We start from the raw sequence: 25,665 nt of genomic DNA on the forward strand, positions 1-25,665 counted from the left end.
AATTTTGTTTTTGAATTGAAATTGTGTCTTGAAGTCACGATTTCAATTCAAAAATTAAGTTGTGTACTTTGTGTGTAATAAGGTAGTGTGTAATAGACATTGCCCATTCGAGGTACTCTTCTTTCTTTAACTCATTCATAATTATATATCTTGATGATACAATAATATATTTGATCAATGGCTTCAAATTCCCTCCCATTTAAATCCTCCAATCCCCTTTAATTTCTAGTCAACATAAGACACATGGCATTTATTTAATTTTATGTAGTTTACATGATTTTTAAAAATAAAAATTTTAAGACCATTGGAATTTTTTAAATGTCGAGTGTCCTGATTCATTTGCACCAAGTTAGAGGTTCTTCACATGGAGAAACTCTTCTGTAAATTTGAAGTACTCTTTCTTACATAAGAGTTTAAGAATTTGTTTTATTTGCACCAAGTTTTAGAGGTTCTTCACGTAGAGATGGTCATATGCAAATGGATCCTACGATAAGAACATGCGAGCTATCAGGAGTTGGCTTTGTTGTGTTGGCATATGGATTAATTGCGCGTAATTGAATCCTAAGAATGTGTGAGCTATCAGCAGTGGTGAATGCCATAATCCATGGAGGGTGTTTGTTGTTTGCATGGGTTAACCTCATTCTGTAGAAGATTTAGATAGAGAAATTTAGATTTAACGTGAGTTCTAATCAGTAATCAGGACAAAATGCTTGTGCTTTCTCTAGAAATATCAGTGTCACTTCTAGCGTCCAAGACCAACCGTGGGCTGTGCACTCTTTAAACACTTAACTACGTCTTTGGACCTTTTTAGTTCTCATTGAAACTAATCCCAAGATACTAGTTGGAGATTTCAAACTTAAAACTTCAAGAATCTCATGAAACCTTAAGAACTATTATGTCAACCTTTTAGAATTGTGCTAGATGTAATTCATCTCTCTCTCTCTCTCTCTCTCTGTTTTTATTTAATCTTAGTTGTTGTGGATGCTATAATAAATCCTAGATAAAATTTCTCCAACTAACTTATAGTATGATGATTTGAATAACTATTTACATGTACTTTTAATTGTATAATCAATCTAATAGTTTTTTTTTTTTTTTTTTTGGTTAAATCAATCTAATAGTTAAGTACTATTAAGTGAAGTTTTAAATTTTATAATAAAAAATTGGGATAGCACTTGACTTGTCATAAATGAAGTCTAAATTAGATCGGTTAAAGATTTTCTTTCATCTTATATCTAGCTAAGGCTCTTATAATAGCTGCCTTAAAGCTCTCATTAATATTTGTGAATGTCAAGTCTATGGACCATGGTGGCCAGTCTTTAGTGAGTGAACTACCTTGGAAGGGACTATTAGCTAAAAGAGGTGGATTGATGAGCATTGATTTTTTTTTTTTTTTTTGGTTAAATTTCATTTTTATCCTCAATCCCTCATTTTTGTTTTAAAATTATCCTTATACTTTAAAATATTCACGGATTCATTTGATAGATAGAAATTGTTAATATGATAAATGAAATTTATAGTAAGTTATAGGATCCATAACATCAAAGGAGACCTTAATTTCATGAATTTCATATATATATATGCTATGTTAGCATTTTTCATCAATTATATAATAGTTTGGACTTTTCAAAATGTTTTAAATTATAAGAATGATTTTGAAACAAGTATTAAAAGTTTAAAACCAAATATGCAATTTAATTTTTTTTAATTTTATACATTAATCAGCCATGACTGATTCCTCTATTTCACTGTGATGCAGATAATGTTTATTTTCTAAAATTGTTAATGTCTACTTTCTATTTCATGTAATAGAAAGTAGAGAATTTGTTAATTGGAAAATAAAAAGAATTCAAACTAGAGAATTTGTTAATAGGATTACCTACATGAATGTCCTAGATCTGAAATAGATATGTTTCTCCTCGTTTAAAATAATGTAATTTGCTTGCCGCTTCTTGTTAATAACTATAAAATTCTAACTAAACCACTTAGAGGTAAGTTTTAATTTTAATTTTTACTTCTTCTTTTCTTAAGTTTGGACGAGATATGGACTTTGAAACCTCAGCTCGCAAAAACTGAGTAACATAAGTATGTTATTTACACACACTCAATAATTAATTAATAATACTTAGAGAAAACCAATCGATACATATCAATTACGAGATCTCCACTTGAATGTTTAATTTTTACATGCTGGTTGGCCATCAAGGAAAGGGAAAAACAAATCCCCCATTAATAGAAGAGTGTCCTCCAGAAAGAAAAGTAAAGGATTATATTCACAGTTTCACTTTTCACACTAATATATTATGAAAGAGCAACCCTCCTCAAGATTTTCCTTGGCTAACTAGTTCCAAATTATCAAACTTAGAAACTTAATTTCTCAATACTTTCTTTTCACTAATCTAAATTCAGCACCAAATAAACATAATAATAACAAATATATCTGTAGATAACGCTAAGCTTAAGTATGGCATATATACATAAACCATTTTGTTCCATAAAACAAATTAGAGAAATTAGTCCGAGACGTACGAACGCTTCGTTAATTCTGGTCAAATGTGTACATCATTACATGTTAGTGATAGATGTAAATGTCCAAATCGTTTGAATAATAATAATAATGAAAAACGGGCACCTAAACCTGAGTGAGCTTTTAGCTAGTGTGATAAAGGATATATCAGATAATTAATAATTAAACAAAATGATCTACTGGTAAGATCTAAACGTGTGGTTGACATACTCCTTTTTTGTATTAGAGAAAACTTAGCATCCCGTAATTTTTGATAGTTTATTTGCTAAGAGGTGAGACAAAAAAAAAAGCTAGTTTATTTGTTTATTTGATAAAAGGTAAGACAAGATAAAAAAGCGAATTTATACAAAATAATTGAGATGTAAAATGAATGCGAAACTCTTTGCAATATTAGCCTAGGAGTTATAAGCAACATTATTTGGTCTCCTTTATAAGACAATCAAGCTTGTATATATATATATATATATATATAATATTTTTTTTTTTAAGTTACCCTTCCAAGGAGCCATAGGGGCTTTTTTTTTTCTTTTTTCTTTTTTTTTTTCTTTTGAGAAAACGGTAAGAAAAGCCATAGGGGCTTATTTAATAAAGATAGGAATTAGCTAGAATTGATCAAGTATTCATTATTCAGCAAAAATAAACTAATTGAGACTGTTACTGATATGTGGGCTTTTTTTTCCCCTCCTTGACATATTGATGATTTCTAATTTTCATAAAGTTTAATTCTTTCTCAAAAAAAAAAAAAAAAAAAAAAGTAGCAAAGGAAATCTGTGCTAATTTATCAACAAAATTAGACGTCCATATCCTCATTAAAGGAAAAAAAAAATACACACTAAAAACAGGTGTAATTCTAATATTCCCCAAAAGATTGATAAAACAATAAAAATAAAAATGGGGTGCAAGTGTAAGTGTAAGTGTAACGGCAGGTTAAAAATTAGAGCAGTGAGAACGTAAAAAGAAAAGCACAGCGTGGTAGCCGCCAATAAGTACGTAGCTAGCAAAACCAACAGGTTAGTAACGGTTTTAATTTTACTTGGGAAATAAATAAAAGTAATGGAATGTGGGAAACCCTAATAAAAGGGCGAGAGCTAGCTGAGCATCACACGTGTATATATGTTACTATGAATTAGGAGATGGTTACAAATAGTGCAGCATATTCTGAACCGAACCAAACCAAACCCTATCCATCATTACCGCTTTTATCTCCGCATAACCCTTAACTTCCTCTCCAATTTCTCTCCCCACGTCTCTCTCTCTCTCTCTCTCTCTCTCTCTCTCTCTCTCTCTCTCTCTCTCTCTCTCTCTCTTATATAGAGTATTTTACAGTTTACATTATAGTAAGTTGGCAACAGTATAGTATAAGCCGTCAAACAGTGAGTGAGTGTTAGTTTGATAAGGTTTGTTACTCACAGTCTCAGTGACTTTAGGTCTCCTGCAATTCAACAAACCACACACAAACAAAGACAGTATCTTCTAAGGTCTCTCTCTCTCTCTCTCTCTCTCTCTCTTTGTGTGTCTATGTCTGTTATCTTATTATCTTTCTTTTGGTTTTAGATATCATTTGAAAGAAAGGTTGTCTTTGTTATTGCACTCTCTCTCTCTCTCTCTCTCTCTCTCTCGTGGGCTGTACAGTTTCTTATTTTTAACTTTACTAACTGCTTCTGTAGCTCCGCTTCATCTTTTTCTCTGCTATAGAAAAATATATGGTTCCATTCTTTTGAGGACTAATTACTAATTATTGCAGTATTTAAGTAGTAGTTATTAGACTATATTTAACAAGTACTTAAAATGAAAAACCGTATTTGAGCTATGTAATAATTACACATACCTTGTTTGCTTCATATTCCAATAATACAATATTTCTTTCAGGTCACATTCTAATGATTTTTTGTGTTTTTTTTTTTTTTTTTTTTCCCTTAGATTCTCATTTCCATGGCTTTAAGCTTTTGCTCCAACTGGGACATGACCAGTTTCCAACCAGAGCAAGCAGCAGACCTCAGTTTTGAATACAATTTAGCTCTTGCACAGGAAAATTTCCAGCTTGGTTCACATTTCGAGCAGCCCGATGAGTCATCCTTGTATCATGTGGACAGCTACACCAATCTACTCCCATACTTCTCTGCTGCCCCATCAGATAACTTGATCACCTCCGGCGTCCACTCACCGGAAATGTTTTTGCTGGATGATTCCTACTCCTACCAGTACCCAAAACGCCAGAGAACTAGTACTTACGGTGGTGAAAATTCAAATTATTACTACTCGAATTTCACACCTGGTTTCTATGATGGGTATGTTCCAAATCCTGATAATTTGGTACCCGAGTCCATGCCGGAAGTTATGGCTCAATTTCTAGTATCATCAGGTAACTATGGTTGTGGAAGTAGTACTAGTAGTCCTCAGAGTAGTGTGAAGAAACCCATGAAAGTGAGCTTGTCTGCTCAAAGTATTGCTGCACGTGAAAGGAGAAGGAAGATAACAGAGAAGACTCAGGAACTTGGGAAGTTGATTCCTGGTGGGCATAGGTTGAACACTGCTGAGATGTTCCATGCTGCTTTCAATTATGTCAAGTACTTGCAGGCTCAAGCTTCAGTTCTTCAACTCATGGGCTCAATTCAGGTCTTCTTCATTTCTTTCCAATCTTTTTACTTTCTATTTTCTTTTTCTTTATTGTTTTCTGGGGTTAATGTATTTTTATTTTATTTTAAATTTCATCTAATTTTTTGAAGAGCATTATCTTTCTTGGTTGGCAGTGATTTTAGGTTTTGTTAGTTTTTGACAATTAATTAGTTCCATGACAAGAATTGAAATTTACATAGAATAGTTTTGTGATAGAATAACTGAAATGTTGGTTTAACACTTTAACTTACTGATTTTCCTAGTTTTAAGCTACTGAACCGAAAATAATTAATAAATCAGGTAGGTGTTACTAGTTTCTCCTTTGCACTCTTAAATTTCAATTTTTTTTTTTTTTTTTTTGGGTATTCTTTAATGAAAAGAAATCTAATTATGCCCAAAATCAATTATATAAAGCCGTTAATTGGGGTGGTTCGTACATGCAGGAAATAAAAGAAGAACCAATCACCAATTATTCAAGAGAAGAACTCCAAGCTCTAATTGCATCACCAATTATTCAAGAGAAGTTGTCCTCAGAGGAGAAGTGCTTGGTTCCAAAAGAATTTCTTCAAATTCTAGCTGATGATAAAGAAGTCCAATTAAAGCCAGTTATCGTCGAGGACATTGATCAGTTGCTGCAAACCAAAACCGATGGCTGACAGTGATCACATTGCTTAATTTGCTTGTTAGTGTATCTTTATTTTTGTTTTGCGTTTTCCTTTTATTTTTTGTTGTACTTTTTTTCTTCCTAGTTTTACTAGTAGGTGGTAATATGTAAATCACTTTCTTGTAAATTTCTCTTTTCCAAGAAATGAATTACTGCTTTTTTTCATTCCTTTCCAGTGTTGCAAAATGAACTTTTAATACTAAACCAATTGTACTTTTAAATATAAGTGTTTATCACCAAAATCCAAACCAAGGCACGGTGTTTAAAATTAGAACACCATCGAGAAGTACTACTTCTTTCAAAGGTGGAGGTCAGGTCCATCCATGGTTCAATTAATCATGGATGTGGGATTTGTTGGATTATAAGTTAATCAATCATTTGGTTTTCAGAAGAAGAAGCCAATTTTTTTTTTTTTTTTTTTTGAGAAACAAGAAGAAGCCAATTCAAAACGATAAATTAAACTTTTCATTACAAGGGATATGTCAAATTGTCAATGACTACCTTTGTGAATGGTCTTTTAGAGAAGGATGATTCACACAAAATGACAAAATTCTCTATCAAAGGAATGGGACAAGTCAACATAACCACGGACACTTATCTGAATGCCACTCCTATTCAATATATTCTTATTCGAATAATCCTGATCCGGAATAAAAATCATTTGTCTTATTACAAGTGTTTTACTTTATATTATACTAATCACAATTTATTATGGTTGTAAGTCTTGTTTTTCCACTCTCTCTTTTCCCATTTCCTGTCTTCTGTGTATATTATGATATTATCTCCCAAAAAAAAAAAAAAAGGATACAGGCACAATATATACTATAATTAATAGAACATAATAAAATTGAATATTAGTACAATATAAAATCAAATATTATTATTTTTGTGTGTGTTCTAATAAGTATTACGGTTTACTAAAAAAAATGAGACAAAAAATTATATTCATTCTGACATAATTCTGTTCTATATTAACATTTATATTTACCCCATGTTTTAAGTGTGTAATTCTAACACATGTACCTAACCGGAAGAGTAATAACGTCTTTTTCTATATCCTTTAACACCACCCCCCGCCAAAACAAACAAACAAAAAAGAATTACACAAAATCTAGTAATGTTGGGAAGGCACAGAAAGCGTCAAAATTATTTCATCATTTAGCCTCAAGCAAAAAGAAAGTTAATAAGAAAAGTACAATAATAGACTTTCAATCAAATCAATCACATTTATTAATAATGGTAATAGACTTTCCGGCGTTAATAATGTTTGTAATATATGATAAAAATAGCTCTATTAAGGACCCATGTGGTAACGTTGTTCTAATAACGTTATTTAAATGTTGTAGAAATATATATAGGTGAAGAAGTGTTGTAAAAATACAAATTGTGTTGTTTAAATAACAAAGATTGTTGTTTAAATAACACAACCAAACAGGCCATAAATTTCCTTCTCCATGATGTTTGCAATTGCAGCAAAAAGCTCCTCCAATCACTTTCAAGAGGAGCACACACATATTGCAATTAGATATACAAGATGTAGGAAATAATAAATCAAGGGGAAGAAAAAGGAAAAATAATAAAAAGGTGTCCAAAAGGAAATTTTAGAATTGTTTTCAGTATTAAAAAATGCTTTTATGTTTCTTTTTAAAAAATTTAAAAAAAAATCAACTTTATTTGAAAGTTTTACATACCTAGTAGTTACAAACAACCCAAGTTAAGGGAACCTCTCTTGAAACTCTATCATAAATATCGATCACTTCTTTCAGTGTTGAGTGCCAATGCAAAACTCTTTATGTCCAAATCATTTTGAACAATGGAAACCCTGTCATAAACAAGAAATTTGATATATATAAATAAATAAAAGGACCTTTTAAAACAAAAGTCAAAAATTGAGGAACAGATATAAAATTTTAGAAAAAAATCTACATTTTCTAAGACTAAGGGGACATGAAATCCATTGTTCAGATCTCTGATGGTTTCTCAAAAAAAAAAATCTCTGATGGAATGGCATTAATTGCAACAATTTGATATATATATATATATATATATATATATATATATATAGAGAGAGAGAGAGAGAGAGAATTAATTCAATATAAAAATTGGAATTCAATTAGACTTTAATTTTGCGCCACGTGTCTCATCTAATGTGAGTTTTTTAATTTTTGTGTCGAGTAAGTTAATTCAATGTAGAAAACGATTAGTTTAATATAAATAAACCATTAAAAACCTAATCATATATATAACCAATGTTTAGAGAAAATTTAATTAGATTCAAAATTGAATTTTGCTTTTATTAGCTTTCCGTACAAATTAAATTATTTAGATTTTTGCTATTATTTTTTCTCTGAACTAATGAGCATATTTATACTGTTTCTATTCTATTATTTTGTATGTCAGGATCTTGAACGTAATATATTGTAATTGAGTTGAACGATCTCATGCACCTATCCCCATTCAATTTAGGAGATACTATTAAACCAATTTATTCTTTTGTTTTGAGTTATATTTAGTAGAATTTCATGGACAGTGATTGTGAATAGATATTGTATATGTAGTATCCAATAATGATTTTCAAAATTATATACATAATAGAAGTGTAATGAGAAACTTCACATAACCAATATTATGAAAATTGCAAGAAAAAACTATTTTGATACCTCCGAATGTCCTGGTTGAACTAATATCCTATATGTTTTATAACCCAAGTAAACATCAATAACACCACTTCAATTTAATTACCATTCTCGTGCGTAAGCATGAGTTACATACTAGTTTGATATAATACATGTCCACGTGCACGAAGTACGCATGTTTGAGATTTGTTAGAACAAAATTCGATATTAATGTAATAGTTTGGTCACGTATACCTTTGTCATTGACTAATGAGCTAAATAACACCTTCAAAATTTTAGCTAAATACTAAAATAGGTACTGTTTTGTAGGTCTTTTATCTTATATTTTTCAATCAAATTCAATTACGTTGTTGTATTGACCAATATAATAAATTAGTGTTATAAATTCCAAAAACAATTCAATTCAATTACATGATTCATTGATCAATTCAACTACATGATTGAACTTAATAGTCTAAGATGCAACACTTAAAGAATTGTACATAACTTTTGCCCTTAGCCTAATCCACATTAATTTCATTTCTAATTCCATTTAAACCATTTCATTTTGTTTCCATGTCACTCAACATTTTGACTAATGCTAATCTTTTATAATTATCCATTTACAAATAATATTTCCAATAGGTTAAACTTAGGTACAATATATTAAGTGAAGTACATTAGGTTCAAACACTAAAAACATTTATATTTGAACATTGTTTGTCAAAATTATGAGTAATGTCATTGGTACATTCATTTACAATATAGAAAATTTAATATAATTAACTTTAGTACACAAGAAAAAATTAAAAATGATTCAATAAAAAATTAAGTTTAAAATTTGATAATAAAGGCTTGATGAGCGAGTTTGATTGGATCAAAATTGGGTTCATGTTAGAAACTTATCATACTAAAACAAGTTGTTATTTCTCTTACTCTACTCTATTTTTTCATTCAAATGTAGGGAGGTTAATGGGTCCAGGTCTAATTTTGTCAAGTCTATGTAAACCACACAAAATCAAAATTAAATGCCACATATCTTACATCTAGCTAAAAAACTGGAGGGAATTAAAGCCTGTGGAGAGGATCTTCTCCCAACATTTTTTTTTTTTAAGGAAATAGTTAAGATACAAAATAACTTTGATGTTGTATTTTCTCCTGCAAATTATTGTTTAGGTGGAAGCTTAAGGCCGAAGAGAGAGATCCAACGCCAAAACCAATTCATTTGAGAAGGTCCATAAGAGATTATATGTATAATCATTGGTTGCGTTCTCTTGTTTACCAAATTCAAAAAGTGGTGCAGCCTTTATGAGACATATAACATAGAAGAGTGAGCCTATATCATATTGACAAAGCTAACAATGGTTGTATATTTTCAATAAACAAAAAGGGCCACGCAAATAAATTAACTATTAACTATGATTTATTTGGTAGGAGTATGGTAGCCACTTGCAGCAATTAGCAAATGTCCTATGATGCTCAATGGCTTAGTCAATTTGGTGAAGTACATTTTAGTATATACTACTAACTTAACACATGGCATTTGCAAAACCACATGTAAAGCAACATGGGCTCCCACTTTACCATAAAATAAACCATAAGTCTCTAGCTTCATATTAGATAGATGATAAACCACAAGTCAAATAAATCATAGATAGCCACAGACCAGATAGAGTGATAAACCATAGGCTTTTTTTTTTTTTTTTCGAGCAAGAAAGCAAACAAGATTACAATGATGCCACCAGCAAGCACATTCATGTGAGAGAAACAGCATAGACTTTAAATGTGGAATGCAGAGAAACACCCCATCGTAGAAGAGAGAAAGAAAGGAAAAATATTCTTGGAATTCCGTGTTTTGCTGCCAGTGGGGTAATTAGAAGTTAGAACTAGGGCGCAAGTTCATTAATTATGGTTTCCAAATTATTTTCTTCGTGTTTTCTAAGAATTAGGAATTGAAAACAGGTAAAAGCCTATTTTCAATTTCTACTTACTTTAGGTTATCAAACAAGTTTCTTGAGTTAGAAAATGGAAAATTGTTTTAAAAAACAAAAAAACTGAGGAAAAAAATAGTTACACGAAAGAGTCTTTGAAGATGATATCATAACACTATTTTTTAATTTTTATCAGGATAGTCAGTGACTACTCACTAACTGTCCCGCCAAAGTAGCCCACTGCCCACACTTTTTAAACCACCATCATCCAGTTATTAACAGTTTTTACTTTTCATATAGAGTAAGAATCTGAAACTTTGACAAACCCATAAACACATTCAAGCAGAACTACATTCATGGCTTCTATTTCAGAAACTCTCCTTCTATTTTTCTCCATAATATTGACCTTATCTCGTGCTATGCACTCAGCATCAGTGGTAGAAGACCTCAACAATTTAAAACCACCTCCAGATTTCAGCACCACAATAAGGACTAATTGCATCCACAACCCATCCTTAAGATACTGCAATTCCTCTGACCTCAACGAAATCTTCAAATCCACCATTGTTGCAAGTCATCTCTGCAATGAGTCAAGGAACCCAAACTGTGTAGAAACATTCCCCAAGATAGACCTTAGAAGCCGTCCTAAGATCGCGCCACTCTACTTGTCATTCAGTTTCTTTTGGAAGTACTGCCCATTAAGCATCTTATCAATTGATTTGTCCAACAACTCTATGAAGGGTAGTTTTCCGATTGATGTCCTCCAATGCACCCAAATCCAAGCTCTTGATTTGAGCCACAATGAACTTACTGGTGATGTTCCAATACACAGCTTCTCTCCCCTTACAAACCTTACACTTCTTAATCTGTCATACAATTATTTTTCTGAAAGTACAATGTCTGATACCGAGTTCTTTAAACGCTTTAATGCTTCAAGTTTTATTCATTCGGGTCTTCTCCCAAACCAGAAGAAGTTTACTATCAAAGTCATAATCTTGTTGGTTGGTTTCCCCATTTTTGTGATTCTGATGGTGGGTTGCTTTGGATGGCTTTTTTTTGTAAGGCCTGATTTTCTGCCTAGAGTGTTTCGTAGAAAGAACAAGCTCACACCGTCGATGCTTAAGGCAGCAACTGATGGGTTTTCAAGAGAGAATTTGGTGGGAAAAGGCGAGGGAGTTGATATGTACAGAGGAGTACTAAGAGATGGTACCCAAGTGAGGATTGAGATCTATAGGGATGACATTTCAAGGGAAAGCCAACGGAGATTTGAAGAAGAATGCAAGGTTCTTGTTCAATTATCTCACGAGAACATAGTTCAGGTTTTGGGATCCTGTAGTAGACAAAAACTGAGGGCTATTGTCACAGAGTGGATGGAGGGTGACAATGTTGAAATATGGTTATCAAGGGCAGCTCCATCATGGAAGCACAGGTTGAAAATATTGATGGGAGTGGTGAAGGGGATGTGTTATCTGCACGAGGAATGGCCTGAAGTAGGGTATGATCTCAGGACAAGCAGTGTTTTGTTGTCTGACAACCTAGAGCCATTGATTTCAAGGTTTAAGGTTGGAGATCAAAGCAGTAGTACAAGGAGTAAGTTATATTTTAATAAATCTAGGATTAATTTTCATTGTCTGTTTATATTTTCCTCTCTTCTTACCCTTCTTCTGCTACTGCTTATGTTTGTTTTGTTTTAGTTAATTGGATATCTAATTTGCTTTCAGAGATTCACAAGTTTGGAGTATTCTTACTGGAGATTTTAGTTAGCAGCAGGTTGAGTGATGAGTCCAAGAGTGGTGAGGTTCGCTTTATTGATCACATCAGAAAGCATTATCCTGGAAATCTGAGAGAGGTGATTGATGAGAGGATGAAAATGACAGAAAATTCGTTTGATCAAGCGAAACAGTTAATACGCCTAGGTTTAGTGTGCACAGATCAGTCAAGCTGTCATCATCCGCACTTAAGTCAGATTGCTGATATTATAACTAGAGCTTATGAATCTTGGAATGTTTTGGCATCTCCTACTCATAAAAGATCACCTGGAGATAAAGGTCACAAGCGCTTACAATCAAGATAAACTTTTCATTTCTAGATTTAAATCCAAGTGAAAGGGACAAGTTCAAGCTAGGTGATTTTGATTTATGAAATCATATTGTTTATTTAAAGTACTGATGTTTACTACTCCAATGTTATTTCAGACCATATAGTGCTTTTTTTTTTTCAATCATATTGTTTACTTAAAGTACTGATGTTTACTACTCCAATGTTATTTCAGACCATATAGTTTTTTTTTTTTTTTTTTTGAATTGAATTGAATTGAAGACCATATATGTTTAATTTGATGTATTATCTGCTGACAATTTTTTTTTTTTTTTTTTTGAGAAACAAACACACACACATTCACTCAAAAGTCATGATAACTATCTGTTGACAAAGTTGTGACACTTAGCAAATATAACTATGTAAAAACATTGCTCTTATGCAAGAGCCTGTGCATTCTTTAAGAGGCAAAGCAGACGGTCAAACTTATTAGTGAAATCAGAGTTAAGAAGCAGCTAACAGCAATTTAAACAAGAATTTCATCAATCAATTAATTATGATAGATTATAAGTTAGCTTTTTACTTATTAGCTTTTATGTACAGCTTTTTAAGAGTCACACAAGGTTGCAGAATTAATGGGATGAGTTTACTCGAGATTCCTAGTTACCTTAGGATGTCAACTGCGAAGGTACTACCCTTTTTTATAATAGATAAATAAATATATATAGATGGTTTGATTACATAATATCAAAACAAAAAAATTTAGTATCTAATTGAATTTTACATGATGGGATTATAATCCCCATTCTGATACATTCTTGTGCAAATATTAATTTTTTTGTCCAAACACAACCACCAAAAAGTTGCATGATGTTAAGTTACACATGCATCCTAGGTCTTCAACCCATGCCCTCATAGAGTGACAAGCACTCTCATTGTCCACATAAAATCTCTATCTGGTTGGGAATCGGAAGTTCACCACAAATTTCCTCACTTAATGATTCTAGGCATATTTGCTTTTACTTTAGATCTGGTCCTATGAACCCTCTTTGGTGAATCAGTAGTTAATGCATACATCTTCACAGCAAATAGTTCCTCAGGCAATCCCTTTTGATCCTGATTAAAAAGAAAATCTTGAATTAGAAAATTAAATTGATTTTATTGCATGCCACTGCAATTCATTTTAAGATAAGCTTTTGAACAAGAAGCTTTCAAATTTCAAGAGAGAGAAGAATCCCAGTTATCGAAATGAATTATTTGATACATGGAATAAACTTCAAGGAATAACTGTATCAAAGAGAACCGGTTACACTCATCAATTCTCTACCTTTATACCAAAAAAAGGGGCAAACTCATTCCATTTGCATCCACAAACTCACCTACAGCAGGAATTCAAATTCCAGGATTTGAATTCCAATCAGTGTCCTAGCCCATGCTTATGTTTCAATTTTACTTGAATTTTTAGGTTATAGACCAAAATAAACATCAACTGCATTCATGGGCATCACCTAGAAATCCAGCTCACAGATACTAAATTTAAAATTTGTTGACTGCAGAAGCTGTTATCAAAATAGAAGTAGGCAACTCCAGCTATAAGGTAGGACAAAAGCAGGGGCGGCTCAATATGTAACCCAAGGTGGTCCCAGGACCACCCTGACTAGCCAAAAAATGTATGTATATTCTTGAAAAAAAAAAATTTATATATATACACACACACACATACACTAAGTTAACATATTTTGACCACCCTAATAAAAATATTGACCACCTTAACTTAAGAATTACAAGAATTTGGGTTTAATACAAATAAGAGTAAACATTTTTAAAATAATTTCACAACAAATTTTATGTGATAACCGGAAAGCGGTTACTAATTCTAATTTGGGCACAATACTGACATCACTTTTTAACCCACTAATAACAAATTGTTGCATAAGATTTATTTTAAAAATATTGTAGTCTTGTAGATATAGCATTACTCCAAAAATAATTCTAGACCCTCAAACATAATCCTTAACCCAAAAAAAAAAGCCTTAAATAACCAAAAAAAGCCCAAATAACAACAAAAATAACACAAACAAAAACAAGACTAGCTCAAATTATGCTCTCTTTGGTAATGTTCTTTTTGGCTTTGCCATCACAATAATTTTCCTTTTCTCTTTGTTAGTAGAAAAAATTTGTAATGCTTCATTTTTTTTGGTAACGTTATTATATTCAAATTATCTCTTTATTAAATTTTGTATAATTTAAGTTTCTTAGTAACCACCCTAAAAAAAATTCCTAAAGCCACAATCTTTACATAACTCTCTATCTCCAATACTTCAATATTGTTTATGAAAACAGCTGAATCCAAACTCTCCCTAGAGCCCAAGTCCCCAAAAATAAACTTATATGTCATCTTTAAGCCACCCAGTTTTTGCTATTTTAACATAACTTGTATTATCTCTATTAAGACATCCCTTGGAACCAGATCTCTCTCTCTCTCTCCAATAATAAATAAATAATCCACGTGAGGTAAAGAAGAATTGTATTCTACACCAAACTACTCTTATGTGGCCCAGACTGTCCTTTACAACCAAATACACATCAACAACATTCTTGGTCATCACCTAATGTACCCCGAATAAAGTTCCTAAGAAATCGTTTTTAGGAATTGCTAATGCTACAGCAGATGCTCTTCCAAGGACATTGCATATCATTTGATCTTCTCAATAAAGAGATCAGATATCTTTTTTTTTTTTTTTTTTTTTTTTTTGATAGGTAATATAAGAACTATTATTAATGAAATAAGAAAGAAACATACAGGGTGTTCATGATGATGAACACAAAAAAGCATAAACAGTAGACAAAAGCAAAGAAATCAAGAGCCTAGTCTAATAGAAGAAAAAAACAGTAGAAGAGAAGAGCAATCTGTAAAACCCCAGTACCGAGACCAATCAAACAGTCTACGCTGGCACAAATCTTTTAACTCAACCAACGTCTTCTCAAAATCTTCAAAGAAACTAAGATTACGTTCCAACCAAATAGTCCACATCAAACAGCCTGGAATTAAATTCCAAATACATATATATCAGCCCACTCAGATATATAACATTATGTTAGGCTTCCCTCACTATCTATCAGTCCACTCATCCATCAGGATATTGAAATATAATAGGCTCATCAGTGAATCAACTTACTCTGATTCTCAATCTTGGCAAACTTGACCAAACATGAGATTCCTAGAATGGACCCCCTATCTTTTGTGTACTCCAAGAATTAACGGAAGCATATTACTACAATTGTGAGTGCTCCCCACTATATCTGTCATCCGCTCACCCAGGAAACTCCATTTTCATCCCAATTATATGCCTCCAAAGATCTTTCCTCCCCAAATACTACGATCATTTGCCAGCAAAGCTTGGTTATAGGTACTTAGCTTCCTTATTCTAAACACTTCAACTTAGAAGGACAACAAGCAAGTTCCCAATCCACCAACTGAAATTTGAACTTCTCATCTATAGCGCCACTTAAGTCCACTGTAATATTTCCAGCAATTTATCCACATGCAAAGGATCTGTAAAAAGACCAGAGAAAGGGAAAAAGTAGATAAATTGGATGTCTGACAGGGGAATGACTTTCTATCTCTTTTTTCTTCCTTCTAGGTAAAGAACTGACTTCTATCAGTCACTGAATTTCAATTTAGCTATTTTTGAGTAGCTACAGTACCAACTAACAATATTCTTGAACAACCTACATAAATGACTCTTTGAAAATTCAAGCTACACATTCTCCAAAGGAAAACCCTTAAATATGGACCATTAGTTATGTAACCTTTTTATACTACTTAATTTTACATTTATTTTCAGATTCTACCAAAACTAATCTCAGGGCTTGTGTATAATATAAGAAAGTATGCAGTCTGCCCTTGGGCCATGCCTCAAGTTTCCAAAGGTAGGGATGAAATTGTAATAGGTTAACGTTCTGATGTCACCAACGTAAAGAATAATTTAAAATAAATCAGACACACCCACAAATGGCATAACAATTATAAAGTTGCCGACTCTTGCAGATGACACTTTGATTTTTTGTGATGTTGAACCTTCTCAGATTGCTAATTTGAGGGTGATTCTTGCTAGATTTGAGGAGGTGTCAGGGTTTCTTATTAATTTGGGGAAATCTAAGTTGGTACCTGTTGGTGGGGTTCACAATTTGGAGGCTTTGGTGGGTCTGTTGGGGTGTGGGCAGTCTTCTTTGCCCTTGAAATATTTGGGCCTTCCATTAGGTGCAAGATTTAAGGATTTATCTGTTTGAAATCCTATCCTAGAGAGAATGGAGAGGAGATTAGCATGTTGGAAGAGAATGTATTTATCTAAAGGGGGTAAAGTGACACTCATTAAAAGCTCACTCTCGTCTTTACCTACATACTTTCTTTCCCTTCTTCCTTTACCAGGTAAGGTGGCAAAGCGTATGAAGAAATTACAGAGAGATTTTTGTGGAATGGGATTGGTGGTGAACCTAAAATACATTTAGTTAATTGGGCCAAGATATGTAGGCCTTTGCAGGTTGGGGGGTTGGGTATAAGACGGTTGGGAAACTTTGATTCTACCTTGCTAGGAAAATGGTTGTGGAGGTATGGCATGGAGACTGATGCTTTATGGAGGAGGGTTATAGAGGCAAAATATGGGAACATTTGGGGTGGTTGGTGTACGAAAGAGATGACAAGTCCTTATGGGGTCAGCTTGTGGAGATACATTAGAAGTGGCTGGTTGAACTTCTCTAAACTCCTTGTTTATGATGTGGGGGATGGTACTAGAGTGAAATTTTGGAAGCATGTGTGGTGTGGGGATTGTACTCTCCAAGAGGCCTTTCCGGAGCTTTACTATCTTAGTAGGTCAAAGGATTCCTCGGTGGCTGAAGTGATGGGTTGGTTTGCTTGGAGGTTTCACTGGAATGTGCAATTTTGTCGTCCACCACAAGATTGGGAAGAAGAAGCCTTTGACCGGTTTATGGGGTTGGTCTATTCTTCGACAGTGCGGGGGTTTGGCCCATATAAGGTTTGTTGGAAGCCTACAAGGAATAGAGGTTTTGAGGTTAGAGGTTATTATAGCTCCTTCTACCCTCCTACTCTTGTTTCCTTTCCATGGAGAATGATATGGCAATCGAAGGTTCCTCCAAGGGTAGCTTTCTTTTCTTGGTCTACTTCCATAGGTAAGTTCTTAACAACAAACAACCTTCGTAAAAGACGAGTGATAGTGCTTGACTGGTGCTATATGTGTAAGAGGTGTGGGGAGTCAGTGGATCATCTTCTACTTCATTGCTTCATAGCTTGGGAGTTGTGGTCTTTGGTTTTCTGCTTGTTTGGTATTCAATGGGTTATGCCTCATACTATTCTTGAGTTGTTTGAGGCTTGGCAAGGAAACTTTGCGACATTGTCACTTTAATGTTTGGAAATTAGTGCCTCATTGCTTGATTTGGTGCATTTGGCGTGAAAGGAATGCTAGAAACTTTGAGGGTTGTGAACGTTCTTTGCTAGAGATTAAGTTTTTTTTCTAACACACTCTCTTTGAATGGAGTGTGGTTTTTTCTCATTTTTCTTGTTCTTCCTTTTCTATTTTTCTTGACCGTTGTTCTTTTGTTTCTTGATTTGTGCCCCCATAGTACATCCCAAATGTACTCGGCTTGGCAATCTTTCTATTATTAATAATATTCTTACGTTATTTATCAAAAAAAAAAGTTGCCAAGACTCATAGAGAAGCTGTTAGTTGTGTCAAACACAGCCTATATCATATATGTCTCTTCTTTTTTTAATATTGTCAAGAAACAAAAAGTAGAGAATTAGAGAGCATTTACGCTTGCACATGCACCAATTGAAGCTTACCTTTGATTGGTAAATATGCAACCCACACTTCTGAAAGAGCTCCCTAAAGTATGAATCAGACCTGGTGATGCTTCGATCTTCATTGTCCAGCACAAATCCTACAAATAGGTAAAATCAGCCCAAATGTATTCATTTTGCCATTGCAAAAAATTTGTTGATGCAGAACAATGAGCTCTAATACCAAAACCAATGCAGGATAAAACCAAAACAGATGCAACAACAAAAATGAAGAAGAAAAATTAAAAAAAAATAAAAAGATAACCTAGGAATCAGCACTTTAGGTTACTTGGAATCAGCAACAAATGGGATAGAAAATCTAAGAGTAAATACCTAGGGTTGGCTGAAGTTAGCATCAAACCATTGGAAAATTTTCAAAAGAAATTTTATTAATCAATAAACTGGTCCCTTTACAAGTGAACTAAATATTGTACTAACATTTACAAGTGAACAAAAACTTGATAGTCTTCTTCAATCTTTTTCATCTTAACATTGCAATCAGATGCGACCATTGCCTCATATCCTTTCAAAGAATTCCCTTTCCGCACTTCATACTCCTATGCAACTCAATGCACCTTTATTCTATATGCATAAGTCCATCTTCTAGAATTTTATAACTTCAATTATTTTAAAAGCACATCCAATACAATAGATAAGTCACATAATACTCACATTGAGTCCAAATATCTTTGCACATATACTTGGACTTTGATATCTCAAATACTCTATACTATTGCAAGTGTATAAAAATTTTAATTTTTAAAATTTTTTTTTTTTAATTGGTAAGCTAAACATGAACCAAATGAGCCTTTGAACCCATAATGCACCCTCAATCCCAATATTACGGGAGAAGGAAGGGCCAATTAAGATGTAGCTCATTGGCAAAAAAATTTAATGGAAACAAATGAATCAGACTCTTATAGTAAATTTGGTTATGTGTTTTTAATTTTTAAGTTTGTATTTTTTCAGATCTACTGGAAAGTGCATGAGTTGAAGCTATGTTTTGGCATTGATATAATACATTTTTTTTTTGATAAGTACATAATACATTTTTTAAATGTTTCAAATTATCATATATGGATATTTATTTGGGAATTAATTACAAAAGTAATAAAGTAACCCCCTATGAGTTGCTTGAATGGCATAAGAAAATCTCCCTATTTTCAGAGCCATCAAAGCTGTACAGATGAAAGAAAATGGCATCCACTTCAAGGTTGTAGGGACCTAAGTTACTGCATTGAAAACTAATCTTAATTGTTGGTGCAAACATGTCAAACGAAAATATTAGCATAACTAGTGACAATAAAGAAAAGGAAAGGTACCAGTTCTGGCTATGTTCTCCTTCAGGACAAAAAATCCACCAGGTTTTAGGCCAGCCTAGAAGCAACATATAAGTTAGTTAAAGTGAGCACATACATATGTTCATTTCCATGTTCATAGTCAAGCAATGTAATAACAATCTGGTAAGGCTACAGGGTTGCAACATATATACATCTTTGAGATATCAAACTCCAAAAAGTTGGAAGAAAAAACAAAAAAAATAAAAAAATAAAAAAATTTAACATCCAACAAAGCAAAAGGAAAAAACATTAGTATTACTACCAAAGTGCTGAACATCAGTCAAAGGCTAACAAATGAAACCTGAGAAAGCTCAAGCACTTAATACCACAATAATAAAGACAACTGAGATGATAAATCTTTTAATACACCACTTATAACTACTAAGCAGTCAAAGAGAGAACAGGTTATACAACTTCATGAATTAGCATTAAAAATTTTGGTGGGTTATCATTTTGCTAAAACAGAACCAGAAATATACTTTTCCTTTTTGTTATATGTTGAGGGAGAAAAAATGTATGTTGTGTTGAATCCTATGCAACGCATTATGTCAGTGAAACAAGTAGACTCAGAAATAATAAATAAAATAAAACATAAAAAGCATGAGAACATTGTTTCAGTAATCAGTTCAATGGTACAGCAAATCAAGGTTCTTGGTTACCTCAGCAGTTTGCAGATTCTTCCATTGGCCATACTAGCAACAATTACAGGAAACTTAGTGTAACTTAAAGGTGTAACTTAGCATTTAGTCCCTTATGCAGCAATATGGCCACAAAGGAAAATGTTTCCAGAAAAAAGAATTCACATTTATCAAGGTTCAATTAGGCCATCTTCATGGCACTTACTACATTAAATTCTCCAACCCAAGATCATTCAAGCAATAGGAGAAAGATTAGAAGCAAAGAAAGAGAAAAGCTTAAGGCTAAATGAAAGAAAGAAAATTCAATTTTTTAAGTCAGTTGATTAGTCAACAATTTTTTAATTCATTTCATTCTTTTTTTTTTTGATAAGTAATTCATTTCATTCTTTTTACAGAACCAATTATCTAAAAGTAAAAGTTTGTAATGTTTTGGCTTCTGATGAGTCCAGGCAATTTACTCAACTTGTTCATAGCAATTTTTCACAGGGGAAGGAGGTGCCATATTAGGGAATGACATTACCTTAGCTCTGCTGAAGAATGATACAAAATCATCATCTGTGAGATGCCCAATACACCACTGCACCCATATAACATCATATCTTCCAGCATCTGGAGTGAATTCCTACGATGAAGACAGGAAATGTTAATCAATTTTTTCTCTTTTGGATTGGTACACACACACCAAATGGGTTTTGAACCCATAAATAAGATCTCACCCTCCACCCATTCTTTTGAGAGAAGCATAAACCATTTGAGTTAGATCTCATTGGCATCAATTTTGCAAAAAATATCTTTTTTGTTTTTTGGTGGTGGGGGGGGATGGGGGGAAAGGTGATGTTGTACAGAAAAGAATACAAGAAGCTATAGAGATCAAATCAAACAAAAATTTTAGGTAATTTCCTTTAATACTGCATTAAAAGAATTAGTAGCTACAATACCATTGGTAACCAAAGGATGCTTAAAAACAAATGCAAAATCAAGAAAAAAAAGTAAAGACTGATTCACGTATCTTCCATTTTATTGTTACATACGTGGTTTTGTCCTGTGTCTGAGTTCATTGTTCTACATCAGTTTTGGTATCAAAACTCGTATTTCTACTTCACCTACTACTCTTATTAAGTTGACTCTATTGATCGGTGGTGTGGACATTGCAAATTAATCTCAATTTAGATGTTGATTGCAAAATTTTGTTGTTTAGAGTGCACATTGCTAATGCTCCACACTTTAGGGTAACAATTGTAATTAACCCAAACGTAAAAAGTAATCATTTTAGTTCCACATGACAACCAAATGCTTCACAATATAGGTTCTACTAAGTTTGGCAATACCTTCAAGAATAAAACAAATATATTAATAATGATGCCCGCAGCATAAATAATTCATTGCCTGACTTCTTGTTCTTCTTCTTTTTGGATCAGTAAGAAAAGAATTTTATTAAAATAAAGAAGAAAAAAGATAGGTCAAGGTCAAAGTACACCGGGAGTATACTAAGGACACTAAAAAGAAAAAGAAAAAAAAAAGGGGGATAAAAATACATCAATTTTCATTGGCTGACATATTAGATTATGTTTTTGGCAATTGTTTTCATTTATCAAGTACGCAATTTCTCTATTCAAATAGATTTATCATAATTAGTAATTCTGAAACAAGAATTGTATTTATGCTTTTGTTTTTATGTATATGTAGTCAGTTCATTACCTGAAGAGGCATACAAAAAAAATTAGTGGCTTTGTGAATATCTGAGGACGTATGACCCAAATTTTCACGGGCAGCGTCTAAGAAATGTGATACAGGCTCAAGAAGATCAACCTGGATGTCAGGGAAAGTATTTGCTGTCAGTTATGATAAATGAACTAAACTGAATGTTCCAAATTTTGTACAGGTTGCATCAGGTAATAATCTCTTAAAGTTTAATAAAACTGATAAGCATCATGTAAGTAAGACAGACAAAGCAGGATCCCCAGTATCTGATCAAAACCTCCACAAAAATAAAGTAAAGACAGCCATTAGCATGCATGGGCAGAGATCTTGATATTCAAACACTAAAAATTAGAAATATAGAAATGTCCATGTTAAATACGTAATAATATCCTGTGTCAAATATAAGAAAAACCACGGAAGAACACAAAAGGTAGGAATTAGCCATATTCAACATTGGGTGCATATGGTTAACTCAACTACGATAAGCTTTACTTTCCCTTGATTTTTGTTGATTGAAAAGTGAATAAATAAAAGGACCCTAAGATGAATCTTTAAGAAGACATGAGGTGGAGCCAAAATCAAAAAGATACACAAGTCAACCAAGATTCTTTCCTTTCTAGAAATGAGAGAGAGAAAAAGGTGTCGAGGGGAGCAAACTCATGATCTCCCCTGATCCAGAACCCCAAAATACTGTAAGCCTTACTAGTTAAAGGGAACCTTTACATCTACAAAGAGTGATGGCAGCACCAAGAATCAAATCAGAGAATGACACAAAAGAAGACTTTTATGTGATCCTCTGGAAATAAAGTACACAGTTAACAATCCCCTGGTTTGGCCAACAGATGTTCTCGTGTTAAGCCCTCCACAAGTTAGAGAAGCTATCAGCTATGGTGAAGATGTTTCTTCTTTTAGAGGGTAAAAATGCTTATATGGAAAATTTAAAGGGTACAATGGGAAAATAATATATAAGTGATATAATACCTTACCTCATTGAAATATCTTATGAGAAGATTTTTTGTGACTCTCCCAATGCCAGAACCACAATCTGCAGCAGTTTCATTACTGGTAAAAATTGGTATCGCCAATAAAAGTGCTAATCCAGTAGTCATATGCAATAGTAGAAGTGTCAAATTTTGTGTAATTTAAACTGATATTGAGAATACGTATGATATATATCCTTTGATCCTATCTTGGTGCAAGATGAATTGTCATTGTCAAATATGTGTAACTTAAACTTTATGCAATTGGGAAATGCAGATCCTAATTCATGTTAGAAACCTTCAGTAACCCTTCATCTTGCGCCACAATGACAATTCTGCACTTCTTCAGAAGAGTAAGACCAGCTTCTTTGGAAGAAAGAACAAAAGAAAACACTTGGGATGCCTTCTTTCTGGATATGGGCAGGACAAACCAGCTACTTTCAGATGCATTAAGTAATTGTTCTTAACATTCACCCTTTCTCGTAAGTTTAAGCTTTGGGATAAGTGGTAATTTATTACGTTGTATTAGAAAAATAGTTTGGAGTTTGAATCATTTCTCGTCTCCACGTAAAAATCCCATGTTTTAGGACCCATTCATTTGGAGGGAGTCTAAACCTGACAAAGAGTCCGGATCCACAAGTGAAAGAGCATATTAGACTATATATATAACGGATTCACCATTTCTCACAAGCTCATGCTTTTCGGATACATACTAAGTGTTTACATAAAGTCTTTTGTCATTGAATTAGGAACCTAGGTTAAACCAATTGGTGTCTTTAGCTGATGATAAAGAACAATCATCATGGAGGAAACACCAAATGTCTCAAATCCTATTGTAACTGTCACAAATACACACACACACACACACACACACTAGCATCTATACCTACATTCTCTCCCTATATCATGCTAATTTCCAATCATAATATTTCAAGATCCAAACCAATGAGTTCTAGCTTAAATGTTACCTCCTCCTTCCACAATTGCAAGGGTAGATACAAGGTAACTTACTTACCAATCAAAAAGTAATAATATATATTTATTTCAAAATTCTTCATGATAGTGTGCAATGAACTAATGGCTTTTTTGGATTGACAGCGGAGCGAGCAGGAAGAGTAGAGTTGGCCAAATATTAGGCTCATTTCTGGCCAACTCTACTCTACTCTCCCTCCCCTCCATCCAAATGAACCATAAAAGTCCCTTTTTCTTTTAGTTATAGGAGCTCTTTGGACTAGCTTCTAGCCAATAAAACCTATGGGCAACTGACCCCACCCTTCAGACAAGGTATCTTATGAATCATGCAATACTTGGGACCACACATGTTATGAGAGGTCTCATAAGATAAGTTTTCCACCCATCAAAGAACTAAAAGTTTTCAACTTTGAAACACATATACACACACAAAAAACAGAGAGACAGATAGAGAGAGAGAGAGAGTTGAGATACCAAGAGCAGCGAAGTGATCAGAATTAGGGAAGCGTTCAGACAAGAGGGTATTGAGGAAAGCTTCGCTACCCTCAATATCGGGCTCATTGACCTGGGCATACCCACCAAGAACTCCATTGACAGATGCCTCCACGCCTTCCCAATACCCCACGCCATGCTTGTACCAATCGCACTTCTTGCTGGGATCACCCGTCTGTTCACGCCACATCTCCTCCGCGTTCTTGAATTGGCGCCCTTTGGAATCTAACCCTCCCACCTCCATTGCCTTTGTCTGGACTCTGCTGTGCGGCGGCGGCGGCGGCGGCGGCGGCGGTGGTGAGGCCCGTCGTAGCTTCGGAGTTTGGAGTGAGATGAAACAGATTTGAGTGGGAGTGAGAGTAGGAGAGAATTTATAGGAGGGCAAGGACAACAGATTTTCTCTCATTTTTCTTTTCTTTTCACTCTCTCACACAACAAAAGGGTGTGTAAAAAGACCGTTAATTTTAACGGGAAAATATTGTTACACGTTGACTATTTCACATTTTGTACAGTATTTCTTTTTTTCATTTTTCTTTTTTCTTTTTTTGCAAATATTCCGTTTTTATATAAAAATAATTATTATTATTATTACTGAAAACTTGCCCGAAGTTATTTTGTTATTTTGAAGCTCGAGTTTGTCTAAATGAATGAAAAGAGTTTAGCATTCCCAAATTCCAAAACGGGTTACAAAACTAAATGATTTTGAACAGAGGATTTTCATTAATATTTGACCAAAACAGAAAAACAAAAAAAAGTTTAGAACCCGTTTAGTAGAAGAGTTTGAGCAATGTTGTTTGTATTTTTTTGAAATACGTATAGATGAAAAAGTATGTGAAAATGCGTATAATTTTATTTAAAAACTGAAAATATGTGTTTAAAATACTCTACCAAACGAGCCCACAATTTCAATGCAAACATTGACAACCTGTTGATAGGATGCTCATGGTGTACCTCTTATGTGTACATGGACCTTACAAGCGTGAGACCTAACTTTATACCATTTGTAGTTTTTATTTTATTTTGTTATGATTCGATTGTCATAACAAGCAGAGGTGTTTAATCAACCCAACCTATCACAAGATTTCAACCCAACCCTCATAGATCAAGTTGGGTTGGACATTTTTTTTAATAACTATTATTATTATTAAATTGAGCATTAAAACAACATTAACACATATAAGAGCAAATTTATAACCAAATAATCATGAGCATAACATTAAACAAATACAAACTATACGAGAAGATTTAGGGTTTGGGTTTTATTTAGGAAGAGGGGCAAAAGAGTATATAACAAA

General features: G+C 33.3%; 3 protein-coding genes across 4 annotated transcripts; 2 read left to right on the forward strand and 1 right to left on the reverse strand.

The window, feature by feature from the left end:
- The first annotated feature begins 4,448 nt into the window (after positions 1-4,448).
- Positions 4,449-5,903, forward strand: LOC126729152 (transcription factor bHLH52-like). The gene is made up of 2 exons (XM_050434847.1): positions 4,449-5,143; positions 5,587-5,903. Exons 1-2 carry the CDS (start codon positions 4,460-4,462, stop codon positions 5,797-5,799), a joined length of 897 nt encoding a protein of 298 aa, XP_050290804.1. The 5' UTR covers positions 4,449-4,459; the 3' UTR covers positions 5,800-5,903.
- Positions 5,904-10,709: 4,806 nt separating this feature from the next.
- Positions 10,710-12,547, forward strand: LOC126726773 (putative leucine-rich repeat receptor-like serine/threonine-protein kinase At2g24130). The gene is made up of 2 exons (XM_050432122.1): positions 10,710-11,943; positions 12,075-12,547. The coding sequence occupies exons 1-2, from the start codon at positions 10,710-10,712 to the stop codon at positions 12,425-12,427; spliced, it is 1,587 nt and encodes a 528-aa protein (XP_050288079.1). The 3' UTR covers positions 12,428-12,547.
- Positions 12,548-13,066: 519 nt separating this feature from the next.
- Positions 13,067-24,802, reverse strand: LOC126726774 (alpha N-terminal protein methyltransferase 1). Of its 2 annotated transcripts, none has more exons than XM_050432124.1 (7): positions 24,353-24,798; positions 22,913-22,971; positions 21,924-22,034; positions 20,746-20,847; positions 19,570-19,624; positions 18,251-18,348; positions 13,067-13,506 (listed from the first exon to the last, which is right to left on the reverse strand). In XM_050432124.1, the coding sequence occupies exons 1-7, from the start codon at positions 24,774-24,776 to the stop codon at positions 13,381-13,383; spliced, it is 975 nt and encodes a 324-aa protein (XP_050288081.1). In that variant the 5' UTR covers positions 24,777-24,798; the 3' UTR covers positions 13,067-13,380. The 2 variants fall into 2 exon arrangements, with proteins under 2 accessions (XP_050288081.1, XP_050288082.1); XM_050432125.1 differs by lacking the exon at positions 13,067-13,506 and adding an exon at positions 15,372-15,946 and having other exon boundaries at positions 24,353-24,802.
- Positions 24,803-25,665: the final 863 nt, after the last annotated feature.

The sequence above is a fragment of the Quercus robur genome, chromosome 5 (assembly GCF_932294415.1).
Source record: "Quercus robur chromosome 5, dhQueRobu3.1, whole genome shotgun sequence".
Lineage (NCBI taxonomy): Eukaryota > Viridiplantae > Streptophyta > Magnoliopsida > Fagales > Fagaceae > Quercus > Quercus robur.

Bases quoted from the DNA above. Each gene is read 5' to 3' on its own strand.
- LOC126729152 (XM_050434847.1), top strand. From the start codon at position 4,460: ATGGCTTTAAGCTTTTGCTCCAACTGGGACATGACCAGTTTCCAACCA. The intron at 5,144-5,586 runs GTCTTCTTCATT...TCGTACATGCAG, and splicing joins AACTCATGGGCTCAATTCAG to GAAATAAAAGAAGAACCAAT.
- LOC126726773 (XM_050432122.1), top strand. From the start codon at position 10,710: ATGGCTTCTATTTCAGAAACTCTCCTTCTATTTTTCTCCATAATATTG. The intron at 11,944-12,074 runs GTAAGTTATATT...ATTTGCTTTCAG, and splicing joins TCAAAGCAGTAGTACAAGGA to AGATTCACAAGTTTGGAGTA.
- LOC126726774 (XM_050432124.1), bottom strand. From the start codon at position 24,776: ATGAGAGAAAATCTGTTGTCCTTGCCCTCCTATAAATTCTCTCCTACT. The intron at 22,035-22,912 runs GTAAGGTATTAT...CCTGACATCCAG, and splicing joins TCATAAGATATTTCAATGAG to GTTGATCTTCTTGAGCCTGT. The intron at 20,848-21,923 runs GTAATGAACTGA...TCTTCATCGTAG, and splicing joins TTTTTTGTATGCCTCTTCAG to GAATTCACTCCAGATGCTGG.